The 22,240-nt window shown below is 37.9% G+C and overlaps 1 protein-coding gene across 5 annotated transcripts in view; it reads right to left on the minus strand.

The window, feature by feature from the left end:
* Nucleotides 1–6,959: 6,959 nt before the first annotated feature.
* Nucleotides 6,960–22,240, minus strand: part of PIK3R4 (phosphoinositide-3-kinase regulatory subunit 4) — a 52,512-nt gene continuing 37,231 nt past the window's right edge. For 4 of the 5 annotated variants that reach the window (XM_088150893.1, XM_007433030.3, XM_088150892.1 and 1 more), the window contains 9 exons: nucleotides 21,524–21,734; nucleotides 16,029–16,194; nucleotides 14,300–14,464; nucleotides 12,995–13,206; nucleotides 12,501–12,632; nucleotides 11,729–11,829; nucleotides 11,124–11,212; nucleotides 9,633–9,741; nucleotides 6,960–8,395 (listed from right to left, as the gene is read on the minus strand). In XM_088150893.1, the coding sequence (XP_088007019.1) occupies nucleotides 8,225–8,395; nucleotides 9,633–9,741; nucleotides 11,124–11,212; nucleotides 11,729–11,829; nucleotides 12,501–12,632; nucleotides 12,995–13,206; nucleotides 14,300–14,464; nucleotides 16,029–16,194; nucleotides 21,524–21,734 (1,356 nt within the window). In that variant the 3' untranslated portion in view covers nucleotides 6,960–8,224. Of the gene's footprint in view, nucleotides 8,396–9,632; nucleotides 9,742–11,123; nucleotides 11,213–11,728; nucleotides 11,830–12,500; nucleotides 12,633–12,994; nucleotides 13,207–13,670; nucleotides 13,796–14,299; nucleotides 14,465–16,028; nucleotides 16,195–21,523; nucleotides 21,735–22,240 lie in introns of those variants that run through there. The other variant, XR_015797951.1, reaches the window with a different exon arrangement.

The following is a 22,240-nucleotide window of genomic DNA, read 5'->3' on the forward strand; positions in this document are numbered from 1 at the left end:
TTCTCTTCTATTCTGCAGTCTCCAGGTATTGCAACGTCTACTATCCAGGCTTTTTTGTCTTTCTTATCAACAATTGTTAAGTCTGGGGTGTTATGTGGCAGGTGCTTGTCTGAATTCAAAAGACCCAGAACAATTTAGCTTCTTCATTTTCCATTACTTTGTCTGTTTGGTGGTCCCACCAGTTTTTGCTTGCAGGCAAATGGTATTTCTTGCAGATATTCCAATGCACCATTGTTGCTAGTTTGTCATGCCATTGTTTGTAGTCAGTCTGTGTGATCTTCTTCCAGCAGCTAACTAGGTGGCCATTGTTTCTTCATCTTCTTTGCAGAGGTGGCATTTGCTGTCTGTTGCTGTCTTCTCAATTCTGGCTCTGTATCCATCTGTTCTTAAGGCTTGGTCTTGTGCAGCCAGAATTAGCCCCTCTGTCTCTTTCTTCAACTTTGCTGCTCTTAGCCATTGCCAGGTCTTGTTATCTGCTTTGCCTGCTAGTTTTTCTGTGTACCGGCCATGTAATACTTTGTCTTGCCATGTCTCTTTTCTATTCTTCATTTGCTCTTTCTTGTAGGCCAGTTTGGTCTCTTCAGTATTCAGTGAGCCTTCATGGCATACTAGCTTCAGTGCATCTGCTTCACTGTCCTTCAGCTATTCTTCCAATGTCTTTTTTTCTTCTTCAACTGTCTGGTGTACTTGCAACATTCCACACCCACCTGTGCTCCTTGGTAAGTAGAATCTGTCAACATTGCTGTGTGGATGAAGGGCATGATTCATTGTCATTGTTTTTATGGTTTTCCTATCCAGGGTTGTTGTTGTTATTATTTCGTCCTGCCCTTTTCATATATATAGAACTCAAGGTGGCGAGCGTACCTAATGTTCCTGCCTCTTATTTTTCTCACAACAACCACCCTGTGAGGTGGGTGGGGCTGACAGAGAGTGACTGGCCCAAAGTTTTCCAGGTTTTCATGCCTAAGAGAAGCCTAGAACTCACCATCTCCTGGTTTCTAGGCCAGCACCTTAACCACTACACCAAACTGGATCACTTTCCACCATTTTTTCTGACATCCAATTTGGTTTCTTCTGTGTCTTGGTCTTTGGCAGTCTCTTTTCATATGCATCCTTAACCATTTCTTTGATTTCATTCCACTGTTCCTCTGCTTCTCTATCAATGAAGTTCAGGACTTCAGGGCAAACTGTAATGTTCTTGAAAATAATGGGTATGTAGTACAAGACCACATTGTGGAAACTGATTGGCTTTCTTCCTCCATTTTACCTTAACTTGGAATTTGCATGAGCAGTTTATGATCTGTTCTATAGCCACGGCTGGCCACATCTTTGCTGTTATAATTGAGCTCTTCTTCCTCCTTGTACTAATAAAATATTCAGTTTGATTTCTGGGTACTCCATCTGGTATATAGGTGTCATTTTGGTTGTTGGAAGACTGTGTTAGCAATGAAGAAATTATTGGATAGACAGAAATTGATAAATCATTCTCCTACTTCATTTCAGTTTCCTAGGTCATACAGTCCAACTACATTTTCCACCTTAATATTTCCAACTTTGGCATTCTACTCTCCAACTGCAAGCAACACTTTTTGTTTGGATGTTCTATTAATTTCAAATTGAACTTGATCATAAAACTAATCACCCTGTTCTTTTGCATCAGTGATTGGAGCATAAATGTGGATATTAAATATTAAAGGGTTGTCCATGAAGTCTAACTGATAATATTCAGTGATTGACTGCATTGTACCCAAGTAGTGTCTTTGCTATCTCCTTTCTGACTGTGTAATTCCACCTTTGTTTTTTTGTCTCCTGAATAATAAACAGCATGGCCTTCTGACTGGAATGGATTCCAGTCCATTTCAATTTGCTGATGTCTAAGATGTCAATGTGTAGTTGACTTATTTCATCTTTCACTTAGTTGAGCTACCCTAAGCTCTTTAGCAATCATATCATTTGCAGATATTTGCAGGGCAGTTCCGTGAGATTTCACAGCCAGGAATTCTGGCCTTTATTCTCTATCAGCTTGAAGCCAAAATAGGGTGCCTTAAAAGAGTTTTTTCCAGGTTAGTGGGAGTAGCTTCTAAGGGGAAATTGAAAATGACCAATCATTATCTTAGGTGACTTTATCAGATGTCTTCCATGTGATCCTTACTCTACCTGTTTGCATTAGGCTGATTCACAGGAAAATAACAATGCCTGAGATATGAATCCAAGGAGGTGTTAGTCTGGGAATCCTTGAGCATAACTAGATTTATCCTTTATCTAGAGCAGTGTTTCTTAAATAATTTGCTCTCAGGACCCCTTTGCACTTTTAAAAATTATGGAGGAACCCAGTTTGTATGGGTTTATTTATCAATATTTACCATATTAAAAATTAAAATTGATGCATATGTAGAATATTTATTTATTGAACCATGTAAAAATAACAATATTAAACCCATTAGATATTAAAATAAATGAAATATTTTTCATGAAAAAAACCCTATAATTTTTAACAAATAAAAAATAATGAGAAAAGTGTCATTGTTTTAAATTTTTGGAAATATCTTCAATATCTGGCAAATACTTTTGATTTCGTGGACCCCTGAGGTCTTGGGAGGCCCCAGGGGTCCCCCAAACCACACTTAAAGAAACACTGATTTAGAGCAGGGTTCCTCAACCTTAGCAACTTTAAGATGGATGGACTTCTGGGGAATTCTGGGAGTTGAAGTCCACCCATCTTAAAGGTGATGAGGTTGAGGAACCCTGATTTAGAGGAATGATTTAACAGATGGAGAGGGTGTCTGTATCTGTCCCAGTTAGCCTCAGTGGTGTTCCAACTAAAGAACCAGAGAAATATTCTCTGCTTCTTCTCCTCTCCACCCCCCTCCATTTTTGCTGATGTTTAGGTCCAGAACTTCTACCAATGAATGGAGGCAATCTTTTCCAACCCATCCCTATTCTTCCAAAAGTTTCAGGGGCTGTTTTCCTGACCAAGTTCTGGGTCATCTGGATTGCCAAGGACCAAAGTATGGGCCTCAGGGTCCTGAGGCTCTCATTAATTTTTATTCCTGCTTTCAGATAAAGGTGATTTGATCATCATCAGCTGCATACCATTTCAGGGTGATTATTACTGTTTTTAGAATCAAGCATCTCCAGGTCTGGACTTGGCACAATAATGTGAGAAGCAGCTGATTTGATCTTCTTCAGAGGCTCCCTTTTCTTTAGAGAATCAAAGACATCATCAAAGAAATGCCTTTTCCTCTCATGTTTACTAATTTAGTGAACGTGCTTCTTTTCTGAAAAGGCAGGAAAACAGCCACGTGATTGACAGATTTTACACCTTTAGCCAGCTATCTTATAATGTTTTAATAGATGCCCTAGTGATTGCTTTCCATTTTGCAGCCTGACTCTGAAGGACAGTGATGCCCCACTCTGGGCTTCTACAGAGAATAACAGAGTCAGTGCTAAGTTGCTTTGACTCTTAGAACCTCTGCCACTTCCTTTCAACAGAGCTTCTTTTCTATGGATTGAGGACCTAATATATGATGTTTAGACAGAACCAAGCTCCATTGAGTTAATCGTAATTATATAAGACTTCTTCCTTTGCTGCTTACATTACAATGAACTCTGCCACTGAGAGGACATGCCTCTTTAGAGAAAAATCCTTTAAGAATATCTTAGTGGAGACAAAAGATCAAAAAGGTAACCAGTATGAAAGAAAGAGCCCCAAAGATCTGGTGTCCTTTGCTTGTTTTGGGATTGATGTGACGTATTTCAGTATCACTCCATGGGTACAGCTTCATACTTGACTATTTGGTGCTGCTTGTCGCTGTTTGACTACTAATGGCTGCTGCTTCTCTTCCTCTGGTGGACATCCATCCTACAGGAAAATGGGTGTCTTAGTTACCATCACCACAGAAGCCAATCTAGGAAGCACACTGCCATTTTTTTTCCATTCAAGTGCCTTGTTTCCAAATGAAGTCCCAAAAACATGTTAATTTGATAGTATTGATGGTGATGCATCTAATCATTGTTCATTTTTAAGAAAGTAAACTAGGATTAAAACTGCAGGTCAAAACACTAAAAAAGTAGATATGGAAATTTATTAGATGAAAGTAAAGATTTAAAAGATTATGAAAGTAAAAATGGAAAATAATAAGAAAAAAGTTAATGTTAGTTTGTACACTTAGTGAACTTACGATTTAACAGGCAGAAAGCAAAGATAGTAGACAGTTTTGTTTCCTTGGGCTCAAAACGAAAAATGAATAGTGTGCTGGAGAAGCAAAGAGAAAATTAATCCTAGGGAAGAATGCAGCGACAAATTTAAACAAGAATAATGAAGGATAAGGATATTTTATGAGAAGAAAGATCATAGTAAAACAATGGTTTTTCCAGCGGTAATGCACAGGTGTGAAAGCTGGACATTGAGAAAAAGTGACAAAGAAGATATGTCTTTGAATTATGGATTTTGAAACACTGTGCATTTCAAGAAAAACCAATCAATCTTTGAGCAAATAAAGGCTTACTGTTCCCTTGAGGTTATGATCAGTAAATAGAAACTCATATATTTTGAGTGTGTAAAGTGAACAAAGTATTAACTAGAAAAAATTATGCTTGATGAAGTAAAGGCAAGTAGTGGAAGAGAACAACAGATAACATGATTGGACAGAATCAAAGAAATTACTGGAATGTCCTTGGAAGAGCTACAGGTTCTTGCTGGGGACCGTCTGGATGATAAGCATATATCCATGGAACTAAGCCTAACTTGATGCTACCTAACTAGTTAACTAACCATTCTAAAGGCATGGATTCTAAAGAAGGTTTCATGAGAAGCAGCACAGTGAATTTAGTGGCCTCATTCTACCCATATTATCTCTGGCTCAGCAGTCTTCTACAGTTGGTGCAGGAGTACCCATAACTCCATTTACTTTTTCTAGAACTCCTCAGGCAGAACCCCATTTGACACCCAAACCCAGATGGGTTGCACCTAGCTACATGCAGGTTGAGTGGCACTCTTATTTAGTTATGCTTTTCCCCACATAGTTCGTTAACACTCTTCTCTCTTATGGAAAAATATCAATAAAAAGAATATAAGTCATTTCAAATGCTTTTTTATGTTAGCGCTTGAAGAGAGGAGGATTATGCTGAAGCAGGTCATAGATAGGTGGTTTCTTTTCTTCAACAGGGTCTGGACTTACACCAAACTCCTTAAGAAGGCAGGTGTCAGCCCTATCTTAGTTTTATCCAAACTATATTGGATCTCACCTCACATTATGTATCATTTCCCTTCTTACAATTCCATATTGCCATGTTTTTTTTATCTTTTCATCTTTTGAATCACAGATACTGGTTTCTCTCTCTCACAACCACAGACACACATACAACACAAAACTTGCTGGCTTAGTAATCCTTTAAGATTCCCTGTATTTCACAAGAACACTTTGTTATTTGATATCCTGATCTGTCCTTTATATGCAACATTATCATTACTACTTTTGACCTTCTCTAAGCCTTCTCAGTCCCCATCAGATCAACTCCCCCATAGTGTCTCCTTGACATGGCTATGAACTAGCCTGGGGAAAGAGCTTAGGAGCATTGGTATTAGCAGAGTTTTATTATATGATTCTTGCCTTTCTAGATGGTACAATAAATTAAAGCATGCTTGGATAACTCTATCATAGCAAAATGGAAGGAAATGTCATGGTAGATTTTCTTTGAGAATTTTAAATGGTTAAGAGTTGAGTAATAGCACAAGTCTGCCTTTTTTTTCCCCCAGAAGAATGTTTGAATCATACTAAGGTAGGGCTGCATTGTAGAGTTTTTGTCTCTTCTATTTTCTCTCCCCCAAGAGTAGCATGCCCCCTCTAATTCTGTAAGAGAGATCTAGACAGCACAAATTGAAAACAGATTCATTATTGATAGATTGGGTGACTGAGGGCTTTAAAAAGAAACAACAGACTTTGAATTGGGCCCAGAAGTATACAGTACTAGCAATTAGTTGTTATGTACTTTGATCTCTTGGAGCCAAAAACAAAATGGATAGCTGAATTCTTTACCAACTATAGGTTCCAAGCACTTTCAGAGGCAAACCTCCTATAAAACACATTGCAGAAGTCCAACTTTAATATACTTACAGTAATTGTGGCAAATTCTACTTGCCTTTGGAGAATCATCAACACTTGATTCTGTTGTAATTGGCATCAAATCAAGAACTCCTAAGCTATACTCATGATCTTTCTGGTGGTTTGCAATGCTACTCAGACTCATTCCTATACAGTATCTACAATATATTTCCCAACCAAATCAGCAATCCTGTTTTATCTAGACTGCTAGATGTCATCTAACTCAAACTGTCTCCAGAAATCTGTCTAAAATGTCCATACTCTGTGGGATTTGTGGATGGAAATGACAGGTAGGTAGGTAGGTAGGTAGGTAGGTAGGTAGGTAGACAGAATCAGCATACCAATCATACCTTAGCCCAAACATTAGACAATTTCCAGTGACATACTATAGAAGTTAATGCATAGAGGACTAAATGGAACCTTGAGGCACCCAATACAATATCCTATAGAAAATAATGAACAAGAAACTACCCATCCAAATTTTAATGTATTATGAGAATGGTTGTGAGCCATGGGCAACCATACCATGCAAGCACAACCTTCATGTTACACATCTTGGGATAGCAATGTCCCAACATTACATTTTGGGCCTCTTCTCCCAAACCTTGAGACACACTAAAACTATTCCATTTCTATACATGGAGAATACCATGATTGATAGTATGGAAGTTGTTCAAAAACTGAGAACTAGCACGGTTCCTTTCTCCCCCTGCCCCCCGCCCCCAGCACACACATACATTCCAGATATTCCTTGGTGAAAGACATCCAAAGCATAACCAAAGCCATTTCTCTCCCCAAATTATGTTGAAACTGGACTGAAATAGATCCAAATAAATTTCTCATTCTTAAGGAATTTCATTTTCTTTATTTCACTTTCAGATATTTGGAAATTAGAAAGTATCCAGCTTGGCAATAATACTGAAGAAATAAATTTCTGCTGTACTACATTCTTTATTCATGTTCTCAATGTCTCTGAAGAATTCATTGATTCATTTGTTTAGAATACTGAAACGTAAATAAATCTCCATTTAAAAGATTATTTTTCAGAAATGGACATACTGACAACTGTTTAAAGAAGATGTAAACTAAGAGTTCTGGTAAGACTCTGAAAAATAAAATGTGTCTTGATGCAAGAGAGTTGTCTTTGAAAAAGTTAGGCTTATGATTGCAACTCATGTGCTTGTTGAATGAAATGCCCATTAAAGAAGCTGGGAAGTACTTCCCCATGGTTCATCCCCATATTTGAGTAATATTTAAACCACACAACTGTGTGTGGTTCTTTCCAATAGAGTCACATGGTGAGAATTACTTGAATATAAGCCTTTAGTGTAACAATATTGCCAGGGACTAAACCCAGGTAAATGGCTTCCAGAACCTTGAAATATTAAAGAGTACTAGAGAACATGAGATAGAAGGTTAGTGCATATAGCAGCTTACAACAATCTGTTCCAATAGCTCTTCGTGCAGCCTGCTGTTTTTGTACACAGAGCTTTGGGGCGAGGTAGCAAATGCTCTATGCCATTGTAATGTTTATATAAAAGAAATAAGGTGCAATGTGCAAAAAAAGCCTGAATACAGACTAGAACTGAGATTTTCATTCATGTTCTCATATATGGATATACAATAGTATTCATATTAAACTTTATTTTAACTCTGACACAGAAAAGTGATCCAAACTCTTTATTTTTCATCATTACTTATACAGAGTTTGAATATACAGAAACAAAAGTGCAATAATTTTGTGTTATCACTCTCATTTGGCCTATAAAAAGTCAGCTTACATAAATATTGTTGATGTAGCTTAATGTATTTTTTCGTGTTTATAAACAATTTCTAAAGTCTTTCAAAGAATACCATGGTTAGAGGTTAAATACAATTTCTTTACTTTAATTGCTTTTGCTTGGCAGTTTTAGAAAATGCTACATAAATCACTCTACATAAATATAATGGCAGGTTCTGAGAGGGCCACTAGTATTAGTGATCACTGTTGACAAGACAGTCACTAGTTACTTTCATGAGCACCACTGTCCCCTGTGCTATGGAAACAATTCTTCAAAGAAAACCAACTCTATGCTAATTCTTTATTACAATTATTTACAATATATAAGTCAGTGTAAACTTTACTTCCACACTTTGACAATGCCATCTCGTGAAGCAGTAACTATAAACCCTTGAGTTGTCTGGAAAGTGGCAATATCTGTGATGATGTCATGGTGCCCAACTGGTAAAGATTCAGGACCCCTTCGAGGGGTTTCGTCTGTAGGTCCCATCTTGTGCTTGTTTTGAATTTCCTGACGAAGAGAAAACCATGAAATAGATAGTCCCAAACTATAAAAATTGTTGTTTTAGCATTATATGTTTCCCATGTTAAACCAGTGTATGTTAATTCTCTATTTTAGACCTAGGAAATGGGTTACATATCCTGTACCACTAAACATGCTCATTTGTTACAGGGTCATTAATCATCATGGGTTGTTATTTTATGAACTCTTTACTACCTTAAAAAAAAAAAAGCACATACAAATATGTTTTAATGAAATGCTCTATCAAAACGCTGCAATATTACTTTATTACCTTTATAGCATTTTATAGCCTGCTTTTTCACCAGCAGTTTGGGACAATATGAATTCCTCTCCCATCCCTCATTTTTTTCACCACAGCAACCTTATGAAGTAGTTAGGTTGAAGGGAAGTGGCTGATGCAAAGTCGCCACTGACATTCATGAGAAGGAGGATTTAATGTACTGCTGACAACGTCCTAATGTAGGACACTCTTGCCCTGCTGAGGTGGCAGTTATCTAATCCAAGAGATCATGACATTGAATGAATGGATATGATTTATGACCACTAGCCTTTTGGACTATGAAAACATGCTGAAATTAAGTCTTTGAAGGCTGAGTAAAGCATGAATTTCGATTAGCAGGGTCCAGAAGGCGGGCCTTCTCTGCAGTAGCCCCCGCTCTTTAGAACATTCTGCCCCTGGAGGTGCGATTGGCCCCCTCTCTCCTGGCCTTCCGCAGGGCTTTGAAGACCTGGTTCTGCCACTCGACCTGGGGTGGGGAGGGAATACCTCAAACATGGGGATGGCTAGCCCCATAGAGGCCTCCTGTCTTCAGCCTCAGATTTTTCATTTTCTTGGACTCTACTTCCCCTTTTTTAGAAATGCTTTTAACTGATGTTCTATGTATTTATATATGTTTATGTTTTTAATGTTCGGTGTGAGTCGCCCAGAGTTCCCCCATTGGGGGAAGATGGGCGGGTGAGAAATTTACTAACTAACTAACTAACTAACTAAATAAAATAAATAAATAAAAGTAAGTAAGAAAGTAAATAAAAAATAAATAAAATAAAATAAAAGTAGTTGCTGAGCTTGTTATAAGTGGTAGATCTGGGGATGGTGAGTACTCCATTTGGAAGCACCCTTCAAGGTCTATGCTAGAGAAATTAAGTGAATTTTATAGTTATTGAGGGGCCACAAACAAGAATGTGTAGAAATTGGATGAGTTGGATAAAAGCATAACCAGCGTACCTGAACTACTTCTGTGCCTTCAATTATCTTTCTATAATATGATACTGATGGAGAGCTAGAACTTCCAGCAACAATATATGATCTCTCGGGGTAAGCTAAGTCCCAGAATCTGCAAAAAATAAAGGGGGAAAAAAGCCCTCAAAAGCAATAATGTGAATAGGTTGATATGCTTTGCATTTAGTGCCTACATGCTTCTTACCTCATATTTAACTGTTACTAATAGTCAAATCCCATTACTCCCAGCAAAATGTAAATTCTAAATGGTATTTAACCATGTACATATTTCCAAGGCTAGCCACTTGATCCTAACCATGTTTACTCAAAAACAAAATATAGGAAGTTCAAAAACCAAATAACCAAATAAGGTTGATGCATTGTGCTCAATAATTACATCGTGCTCAGTAATTATTGCGAGCCCTATCTCACTGAGTCTCTTGTTAATTACTCAGGTTTACACTTAGTCACTGCTTTCTTTAATTGCCAAAGATCTGTAAATCACTTTGTGTTTCAAAACAAATCTATTAATTGTCTTCTGTTTATTTTCAAAAGAGGATTAAAAAATTAAACTGATTTTTAAAAAATACTGGGAAAAAACTAGGGCTATCTAGATAAAAGTTGGTTAATTAGTGAAGTTTTAGCTAACTGACTAAACATACGGTTTCTTATGAAAGAATTCTTTTCAGTAGACAGAGCAATACTGCATCCATATCTCCCATGTGAAGACATGTCTAATATTTCCAAGAATAATGATTAAGGTGCAATTGCCGCCATTTTTGTTGTTTCATACCACAATGATCATGGCTCAGTTTTTCTGGATCTATGAAAGCTAATTAGGGCTTATAGATATAACATGGTATAACCTGAAAAGGAAAGGGAAAGAAAGCTGGAGATTCTCCCATCCTGGTGGTAGAACAGCAAGTTAAAGAATACAGGGTAAAACACAGACCACTCAAACTCAGTTGCTGTTTAAAATGTGTTTCTGTGCCCTACAAACACACGTGCTAATAAGAAACTGCCAGGGCAGAGGACTTGGGAAATATAGGAAGAATCACTGTCATTTCATGCTGGACTAAAAAGTGCCCAGAAATTAAAAGTACATGTTTCTCAGTGCCTTTGAGAACCACACAATCCATGAAGATTGATAGGATCATTCATTTAGCTCATATTTAATGCTTATGCTCTACCGCACGCATATTTAATGTGTATGCTTTCTTTTCAGCAACTCCCAGACTGAGCAAAATGGACTGTATAATTTTCCAGGCTACCATAATTGTCAATAGGTTGTTCATGGACTCTCTCTAAACCAGAATTCCCACACAATGGATGAAAATGTTCCTTCTCACCAACTATATTGGTTGAAGTTTCTCTGCACTCTGTAAAATGGATTTTTAATTTTTCCTGCAATTTATCCAAAGATTACACCCTGCAAGCTGCTGAAATACAAGTATTTGTATTTAATGAATGTTTACCTTATCTTTAATGAATATTTACCTTATCTTCATGTCTGAACCTGCAGTCAATAATATAGGATTTCCATCTGCTGGGCTACAGTATATTCCATGAACACTATGAGGTGAAGGCTAATAGGCAGAAACACATATTAAACATATATGCCTTGGGGTTAAAATATTTATTTCTAAGAAAGGTTTTCAAAATAGTTTAATATTGCATTATTAAAACGCTACATTTGAACACACTCATTTGCAGCAGCATCTAATAAAATGTGTTAATTATTCTACCTCAGTAAATAATTTTTTAAAAAATTAAATTAATATTTTAAATTTGATTATTAAACACTTTTAAAAATGCACTATATCAAGCAGCAGCACTGAAAAAGTTTCTCCAACTGATTTCAAAACCCCTTGTATAAGAGAAAGTCACTTCATGGTACCTTTCTCCCAAGCTAGTTGGGTTTCATAGGCAAACATTACATTTTGAATTGTGCCAGAAAATGCCCAGGAATCCAACAGAAGAAGTGAATGTGTTTTGTATGCTTCTGCACTGTTAAAAACATTAGTATTGACCTGATCTTCCTCTTTTAAAATCAGTAATCTACACAAGATTGCAATGTTTTACCCCAAATTCAGAAGGCAAACCTGTAATTCTGAAAGAGGAGGAGCACTGCTGGCCCACAACGTGAAGCGTCGATCACCTGTTTCCATATCCCACATGGAGACTTCATTATTGCCTTGAACAGCTATATAATAGTAACAAACAGCAGTTACAATCTGACAGCATGGCATGATTCCACACTGACATTTTTGGTTTGCTCCTCCATTCTACCTTAACCATTAATTGCTATCCTTATGAAGACAGACCTTTACTGAGCCACTGTGCATACTCTTAATCCCAAATTCTTAATCTGACCTCAGATTCAAGGAGAGTTTTTTATCATTTACCTGAACTCCAGCTACTCTCATCACAAAGCAAATGCTCTCCATATAACCTCATGAGTTATCATCCTCAGCAGTTTGTATCTGCCAGACAATATAAACCTATCACCACCTCTCAATCAGCAGCTCTTCCCCTTCCTATAGTTTGATTTATTAACTGCAAGATAGCCTCCGAGCAGAAATCTACAGGATGCTAAGTATCATTTTGAAATGAATGTAAAATTCTAGTGCAGGTATAAGCTCCTGATTTCCATGGGTTGACTTAATGTGTGGCAAAATACTACATCAAGCACCTCATCTCCAACTGGAATGCCTCCCATTAACTTAAAGAGTTCAAGATGACAATGGCAGGAGTGAACCTAGAAGACACCGACCTGCTTCCTCCTTCATGAGGACAGGTAATGCCCAGTTACAGTTAGTTGAAGTAATCCTAAACTTTGCAAGTATTTGGATATTTAAAGGAGATTAACTGTACCTGCAATCACCCATGACTGGGAAAGGGGATGCATAAGTAGCCGTCTGATCCGTGCTCTAGAAGGATGGGAATGGCTGGAAATGGGTAACTGGAATCTCATATCCCAACATGCCATGGTCCCACTGCTTGTACCTTGGAAAGAAAAATGTAATCATGATCAGTAACATAATGCATTTTAAGTAATGCCTTCAACAGCTTTAGTACTGATGTCCATATGATGTTCAAAGACAAATTTCCTTTTTATTATTTATTTATAGCTGTTTATATCATTTTCAAAGAAAATTAGACTATATTGAACTTGCCCTTGTAACAACCATGTACTCTACAAGAAATAGTGGGAGCTGAATGAAGATGCACTCAATTATCCAGGAACCAGACTCAATTGGCCATTATATATGGATTATCATCTGCACTCAGCAGATGTGGTAAGGAGTAATTTTATTTACACAGTGCTAAATAATACAATTATTTCATTAAAAAGAAACAATACTTACCAATGCAGAGCCAGCATTGATGTATATCAACAGCAAATGAGGTTATAAGTCCCAAGCGTAAATCATGTTTTAATGTCCAGGCATTATTGCTGGACCTCAGATCCCATCCCACTAAGGAACCATTCACGGTAGCATATGCCAGAACAGACTGAGCTCCTGAATTGAAATGATGCATGTCCACTACGCAACCATCATCTTTTTGATCTAAAAACCTGGATAAAATAAAAAGAACTAGACATCATTCTTCGAAATTTGTCATGGCCAGCACCCTTGAACAATGTTTCATACAGCCTAGTTTTGGAGTAGTACACAGTTTGCAAGGTTCGGCTAATTCTGGATCCAAAGGAAATGCATTCCTCATCTTTAGTAGCTATTAGTTTAGCTCATTCTGAAATATTCTCATAAGTCTTGGGAGAGAGCAACCTTGATAAAATGGCTGGACATAAGCAATATGTTCTCTTAAAGCACAAAGCCACTATTTTTCTTATTGGACACACAGTAAGATTAATATGCACAGAGCTACAATTGCTACAGCTCATGACTCTATGTTCAAGAAAATAAGGCAGCTAAAATCCTGATGTATAGGTAGTCCTCAACTTACAACCATTTGTTTAGCAACCATTTGGAGTTACAACGGCACTGAAAAAAGTGACTTATGACTGGTCCTCACACTTACGACTGTTGCAGCATCCCCGTGGTCACGTGATCAAAATTCGGGTGCTTGGCAACCGGCATGTATTTACAATGGTTGCAGTGTCCAGGGGTCATGTGATTGCCATTTGTGATCTTCCCAGCCGGCTTCTGACAAGCAAAATCAATAGGGAACCGTGTGATTCACTTAAGGACCGCCACAAAAAATGTTGTAAAATCAGATGCAATCACGTGATGCCTCGCTTAACAAAGAATACTCTGGTCCCTATTGTGGTCATAAGTCGAGGACTACCTGTACTAGAACAGACTGGTTCAATTCATAATGGAGGCAGACTTTTAGAAAATCTTTTTTTTTTTTTTTTTTAAAAGGAAGTAACTCAAAAAAATCCTGTTATAGCTTTCCCCAGTCTGCATACCCTCCAGATGAATGTTAACTACTGGAATTCCCAGCCAGCATAGTTTTTGCTGAGAAATTCTGAGTAATGAAATCTACACACCTGGAGGGTACCAGCTGGGAAGACTGTTTTACAACATTAGGGAGAAACATGATAACCCAGCTTGTATCTTATCTGCTAACTTTACATTTGCAAGGAGTAAGCACAGCAGATAATCAACAGGAAACAAGTAAAAACTGTACATCAAAATTGTACATACCTGTTTTGTATCGAATTAACCTTAGGTGATTTGGGGAGTTTTGAAGCTTCAACCGCAAAAAGTTGGATGGACCCATTATCTGAAGCTATAGCCAAATAGTGAGAACCCTGACAAAAAGTAAGCGTCATCACACGTCCCCCAATCCGAGAATATGTTAAAATTGATCTGTTGTAAGTAACAGAAAAAAAAATCTAAAATTACAATGAAGTTCCTCATGCTCCACAGAGAAAGCAAGAACATGGTGAGCTACATACATTTCATGTATTATGATGTCTTGCATAAAATTCTGGGAATATGCCTTCTATTAGGATAATGAGGCTCACTGTTAAGAGATCATTACTTCCATCACAAGCCTATTATTCCCAGGATTTACAGGCAAAAGAAACAGCAAATTGAACCATATGTCTAATTTGTACATGTACAGTAGTTCTTTGCCTGGGAAATGTGGATTCATAGATTTTAGTTTTTAATCTATTGAAGGGATAGGTATGTGAAATAAGGGAGGGAAAATACAGAATTGCTTGTATTAAATCAGAGCAAAAGGTACTATACATCATTATTACTCACAACTGAGTTCTACTTCCTCCCCTAATGGTTGGTGCTGCTTTGAAAGAAAAACTGACTTCAAAGCTCTAATATCAAAGTTACATACACCTGCTGGGCACAGCTCTGGAAAAAAAAATAATCTGTAAGCCTTTCCTTAAATGATATAATGGGTATGATGTCTGTGGCTGGAGGGGACTCAGAGTTGAGCATTTTTTTGTAGGAACTCCACGCAAATAAGTTCTGTGCCTTTGCTACTAATATTTAAGAAGCTTTTAAGAATATCACTGTTCCAAAGAGCATCTGAGCACTGAGGCAGCTATTAATTGGGTGTACCTGGAATGACTGGGGGCACTAATAATATTAGTGTTTATTATGATTATTAGACTGACAATTATTTTGTACTTATTTATAATTATTGTATTTTTGCATTGCATTATTATATTTCCTTGTCCATTACTTAGAATTGTAATGAAGTGGCATTAAGTCTTCATAAATATACCAGAGTTTGAATTCCTATCTCTATAATTATGCAATTACTTATAATGAGGGAAACCACTATATCTCAAATTGACCCAATGGAGCAGAACCATGTACAGTACAGGTAGTCCTCAACTTATGACCACAACTGGGACTGGAACTTCCATCACTAAGCAATGTGGTCATTAAGTGAGTTACGCCCAATTTTATGACCTTTTTTGCTGCGGTTGTTCAGCGAATCACCGCAGTTGTTAAGCAAATCTGACTTCCCCATTGTCGGAAGCCCCCTCGGGAAGGTCATAAATGGCAATCGTGTGACCCTGGGACACTGCAACCATCGTAAATACATGCTGGTTGCCAAGTGCCTGAATTTTGATCATGTGATCATGGGGACACCTCAATGATCGTAAGTGCAAGGACTGGTGGTAAGTCATATTTTTCAATGCCATCATAACTTCAAACAGTCATTAAACAAATGGTTGCAAGTTGAGGACTACCTGTATCATAATATGGAAGAGTTATTTAAAATGTTTTTAGTCCCACACGTGAAACAAACAACACAAGATTTCCCAAATATTGTAAGCATGCTTCTTCCTGCTGATCACTGACCATATTTTTTATTCAATAAAGTATGCTTCTTAACTTCATAGGTTATATGGTAGCTATTCCCAGGGTAAAATTTGCATCTCTAAATATTATAAATTACCTAGTAGTAGTTGTCTTGCCTTCCATTTTATGACTGTCCCAAATTTTCACTGTTCCATCATTTGAGCATGTAGCAAAAATTGAATGTTCATCAGAGACTCTAATACGATTCACTGCAGACTTGTGCTCATGCAGATGAGCAACCAGAAGCCCTTTGGGATGCCAACCTAAAGCCAGAATAAAATGTATTTTTCACTTATCCAACAAAAGTATGAAAGGATTCTTTCTTCCTTGCCTTCCCCTACTGTCATGGGGGCATCACAAAACACAAAACTAGGTGGGTGATATAAAACACAAATATTAGTAGTCACAACACATACTTGTGTATCACTTAGCACTGTCTCTCTGATACTGAAACCTGTTAGGAAGAGAGCCAATCACCAATAATAATAGTACTTAAAAGCAAATATTGCAATACTATACTCAATGAAATTTTAAACATGGCAATGCATCAAACTAACGTGAAGATCTGCAACAATTTTAAGTATATGAAAATAACTGGAGAAGGATGGAAGTATTCCATATTCAAACAGAACACTAATGTGGGTAGCATATGGATATTTGATTTAGAATAGACTAAAATTCTCTGCAGCTCTAACAGGACCATGGAATGAAGTAGGACTTCCTCCAACTGGTGAACCACTGACCCAGAATTCCATATTTATGTTGTAGTCTTGTGGATCTTTACAGTGGTGAGAGAAAGTTGTGAGCTCTTCAGAATATTCATAATCCTACAATACAGGTAGTCCTCGCTTACTGACTGCCTCGGACAATGACCCTTCTCAGTTATGTCAGTGATGAAAAAGTAACTTTGCAACTAATACCCGCATTTATGACTTTCGAGTGTCTGTCACGTGTTTGCCATTACAGTCAGTACTTGTTGTCCTGTGCCTGACCCATTTTTTTCTCCCCCACACACAGAGCAGAAAGATTGCCTAAACAAGGTATCTCTTCCTGAGCTGCTTTTCTCCACAACCCCTAAAAAGTGCTAACCACAAGTTAACAAGCTCAGCTCTGTGACCTTAGTTGATTAGAACCTTCCAGTGGGCTCATAGCTGCTGTCTGAAATTGACAAGACCCTAATCAGTTTCACACTAAAGGTTTTTGTTTGCCTCCTAAGCAGCTTGCAGCAAGGCAAGCAGCCAGTGATAGCGCATTGTTTTGGATGTGTATTCCCTATTGTGTGTTTCCTAATTCTCTTGAAATCCCTTCCTGTCCAATGAATGTAAATACAAACATCAATACTCTACTTGCTAATTATCCCAGCACCAGGGTGAGCATTCCAAGGGGTGGGGGGATGGGGAAAAAGGACTATAAGATTTGCCCTTTTACCCAGCTTCTTTGTGAGTCAAGTTCTGTAAACCTTCCCCATTGTTTGGGCTCACCTAGCTATTTGGGGTTGTATCCTTCTGATGCTGTAAAGCAAAGGAAAACTGAAGTAAAATTGTAAGCACAGTTGTGGTCACATGCTTTTTCACTTAGCAACTGCTTTGTTTAATGATCAAGTTGCCAGTCCCAATTGTGGTCGCTAAACAAGGACTACCTGTACTGTGCCATACAATTTGATCTAAATTTCACCCAAGTCCTATTCACAGATAAACCAACAACACACAAAACAGGGTACTGCATTATAGCTCTCCTAAACACACAGAGCCAATGTTCATTGTTCAACAACGTTCATTGTTGGAATAAGTATATGAAGTAACACCTCCTTTAGCAACAATGATTTTAACCAAACATTTTCTGTTGTTCAATTCCTCACATTGGCTTGGAGATATTTTGGCTCATTCCTTTTTATAGAACTGCTTCAACTCATTGACATTTTAGGGCTATCTTGCAGAAGCTGCTCATTTTACAACAGATCATGTCACAAGCTTCAATTCAAAAGTCAAAACCTGGATTCAGCCACTCCAAAATTTCTTCTCTTCAGCTGTTTTATTGTAGATGTGCTTGTATTTTTAAGATTGTTCTTGTGCTGCATTACCCACAATTTTTTAAACTTCATCTCATGGACAGAGACCCTGACACTCTCCTGTAAAATTTCCTGGTGCAAACAAGATCCTTTGATCCCTCAAAGAATGTGACCCATCTGGGTCCTGAGGCTACAAAGCAGCCCCAGCCTATTATATTCCTACCACCATACTTCATGGTTGGGATGAAGTTTTTTTTTTTTGGAATGCAGTGTTTCATTTTTTCCAAATAACATTTTTCATTAATGCCAGAAAGTTCCACTTTCATGTGTCCATAGAACACTGTTCCAATAGCTTAATGAATGATCCAGGTGATCTCTGGGAAACCTGAAACAGACGGCATATGATTTCTCAAGAACAGTGAGAAATTTCCTTCTTGTATCCTCCCATGCACAATATTCTTGTTCTGTATTTTTCTTACGGTGGATTCACGAACACTGACATCAAAAGCCTGCAGACACCTTGTCTTTGCCCTGACTTTTTTTGCAACCTCTTGGAGATTCCATATCTTGTCTTTGAGACAATTTCTGTTAGAAGACCTCTACTGGAAAGAGTAATAATGATATTGCGTTTTCTTTACTTGTATACTTTCTGCCCTTCTGTGGATTGATGAAGGCCAAAGTCTTTGGCAACAATTTTGTAGCCCTTCCTAGTTGTAGGAGCATTGGAAATTGTTTTTCTGCATTGCTCAGAGTTATCATTTAACTGGAGTATGATTCACTTCCACAAGCCTGTGTCATGAAGTGCAGACTCTGATGGCAGCAATCAATATGTGTGTCTCATTTAATAGGGCAGGGCTCCTAAAAGTCAAACCTGACTGTAATCTCATTAATTGGAATATCTGATTTAACTGACCCCCTTAAGAGAATTGAATAACATAAGCCTTCATATATTTTTTCCAACAAAAACAGTGAATGTGCTCAATAAAGTCATGGTATAGTCCACAGTTGTTGTTTGCTTAACTAGAGTATCTTTATTAAAAGGGCTTAGATGAAGTTCAGATCACACTGTACATCACAGTACTGCAGGATATGGATAATTCTACAGGATTCACAAACTTTTCCTCACCACCGTAAGTCCACCATCTTCTCATATTCTGTAATTTTCTCCTACAGGCTCTCATACTTTCAAGGGTATTCCCATTCACAACAGCAGAAAGAACATTTGTGGACTCCTTGCTTTCTCCTTCCTCCATTAGTATTAATGATCAAATTCACAGATGCAGAAATTTCATGTGGATAATGTAGCACATAAGAAGTGCAAATTGTGGCAATTTTATCCTATCAAACATTATTCTATGTGCAGAGCAGTTACTGCACCAAGGAAAGCAGCTTATACATTTGAAAACTAGAATGAAAGAAGAGTCATAATCTTCTGGCACATAACTGCCATCATGCTGCTTTTGAACAACTTCTAATAATGCTGATATATAAAATAATTAAAAGCATTTGGTCAATAAATGTCACAATTTATGCAGTGTATCTTTAGTTCTTTAAGACCATTCACACTTAGCAAATGGTTTTCTTTTTGGAATGTCAGAAGTTTCATATGGACTAATAAAATACAAGATTAAGGTATTATACATCAGTTACCAAGTATAAATATTCATGTCTCTGGCTATCTTTCACCACAGATGGAAATCTTAGTTTCATGTAAAACTTTCTATATGGATGTATTTCAATGTTTAAATCATTACTGAGTGAAGAAAACTGACTAAAGACTGTTTCTAGGATTACTTCTTAGTATAAGCAACATTGTTAATATTAATTTAACTGATTGTAAAATGGCAATTAAAAACATTTTAATTTCACTTAGGCCTTTAGTTCTTTACAGCTGACAATCATTTTCATAATGGTTTTTGAGATTTTATTGTAGATTGTTTCAATTTTATAATATATTTTAAGGTTCTCTTATGATAATTAGAGATAATTATCCACCACAGAAAAACATAATTAGTTTTTAAGTCAATCTTCTTGTGTAGAAAAAGTATGTATTAAGTAATTCAAAAATATCCACATAAGCATAAATGTCCACTGTAATGTATCAGAAAGCCAATACCCTGCCATATACCTTCTGATACATAATGTATCAGGACCAGAAAATACATTGGCATAACTACTGTTCGATTATGTACAGGTAGTCCCCAACTTACAACCACAATTGAGACCGGCATTTCTGTCACTAAGTGATGCAGTCATAAAGCAAGATGTCATGTGACCGAATCGCTTAGTGACTGCAATCCCAGCACTCCCCATTATTGTTATTAACTGAGAATTGCAGGTTGTTAAGCAAGTACCTACCCCAATCCAAGCCATTCTGGGCTTGGTCCCTCCCAGCCCCAAGCCTCAGTAAGGTAAGGGACTGCCTTCAATTCCCCCTGCCTATCTCCCCCCATCTCTGCCCTTTTGGCCATCCTGCACCCTGCTTTGCAGGGCAACAAGCAGCCCCAGAACCGCATGGATGCCCAGCTGCCCTCGCTACTCTGCACTCCAAGACCCCTGCTGCCCTGTGCTCCAGCACCCCAGCTGTTTACCCTCTTCTTGCTCCTGCCGACGAGGCATGCCCAGCCTGGCTGCTGGGCCAGGCTTTGCACTGTGAAAAAAAAAAGTGCCAAAACAGCTCCTGAGCTGCGGCATGCCAAAAAGCCCCTTTGCCTTTGCTGCTTTTGGGGTTTTTTTTTGTTTTTTTTTTGAAACGCAAAGCCCAGCCCCACCCATGAGCTCTTTGCAAAGGGGCTACTTTTGGCTTTTTTTTTTTTCTGCAGCACGAAGCCTGCCTCATCAGCAGCAGGAGCAAGAAGATGGCAAAAGTCAGCTGGGGCAGCGGAGTGCAGGGTGGCAGAGGGGCAAAAGGACATAGATGGGGGAGACAGGTGGGTGGGGGAGAGTTGAAGTGCCCCTGTGGTTGAAAGTGTGGGCAGGCTGCCAAGTGCCCAAATTTTGATCACGTGACCATGGGGATGCTGCAATGGCCATTAACTTCAGCACGGGTCATAAATCCCTTCATTCAGCGCCATCTTAACTTCAAACAGTCACTGAATGAATGTTTGTAAGTCAAGGACTACCTGTAACATATCCTTATTCAAAAAGGAGTTCAGACCTTGATCTAAAAAGAAAGGGAAAGGAATCTGAGAACAAGACATCAGAATTTCAGTGGTATGGTATTTGGACCACACTATTCTGGGGACTGCAGGTTGCCTGCTCCTGGGCTAAAATAATAGCCATATATTCATGGAAGCATTCCAAAAAAATCAGTGATGTAATAATTTTGAAGTATTAAGGACTGGTGGAGGAGACTGGAATAGTTTATTTGAGAATCTCATATCTTCTAGGCAAATGCTTATTACATTCACATAACATAAATTACAGCTAGAACAAGCAAGTGATATTTCCCAAAGGCTTTACTAGAAGAACATTAGGAGTAGAATTTAACTTTTCCAAAACCTGCTGCTACATTAGCAGGACTGAAATCCCATGTTGGTGTTACCTTCATATTGTCCTAAGGTTTAAGAATATATAGGTATTACCTGGGGGTGGTGGCTTCGTTTCCCATTCTGCGTTCTCCATCATCTGTTTTGCTATTCTTTCTGCATTGCATTGTTCACGCTTCTGCTGTATTAGCTGTTGAAGTTCTGTTTTACAAGTAGTAATGCGCAGCTGGTACGTAGAGGGTGAAACTATGCTGCTTAAGACCTGTATAGTTGGTTTTCTGACTTGGACAGCTTGTCCATCTGCTGCCTGAAAACCATACATAAATCATGTTGTATAGTCACATGTTAGATATTTCAAAGAGCAGAGAGATAACTTCTAAGCGTTTGCATTAGAAATCTGCTTACATGATGTTTCATCACTTCAGCTTGGCTCCACCTACCAGTGGACAAGCTCATTATTTGTGTTCTTTAAAAAATATGACATAAGGCAAGGACAAATTACAGACTTGCTTGTAGGGAAACCAACAAGCTAGAATTCCCAGTTCCTCTGTTTACAGTAAAAAAAAATAATAATGCACCAAACTATACAGGTTTGTTATTCACAATCACTGACATGAAGATCAAGCATAAGCAATCAAGAATTAGCATCAAAATCTTTCTTTGTGTGAAGTGCCTCAATGACAATTAGGAATGCACTTGCTTATGTTCACTGAATAACACCAAGTCTTCTGGAAAAAATGTCTATCATTGCAGTAACTGAGAAAATATGCTCCGATAGTCACAAAGCAGCCAAGGAAAGACTATTTTATTGGA

This window comes from Python bivittatus, unplaced genomic scaffold, assembly GCF_059951505.1.
Source record: "Python bivittatus isolate LINGU-HERP-01145 unplaced genomic scaffold, Pbiv_v1 ctg000610_np1212, whole genome shotgun sequence".
NCBI lineage: Eukaryota > Metazoa > Chordata > Lepidosauria > Squamata > Pythonidae > Python > Python bivittatus.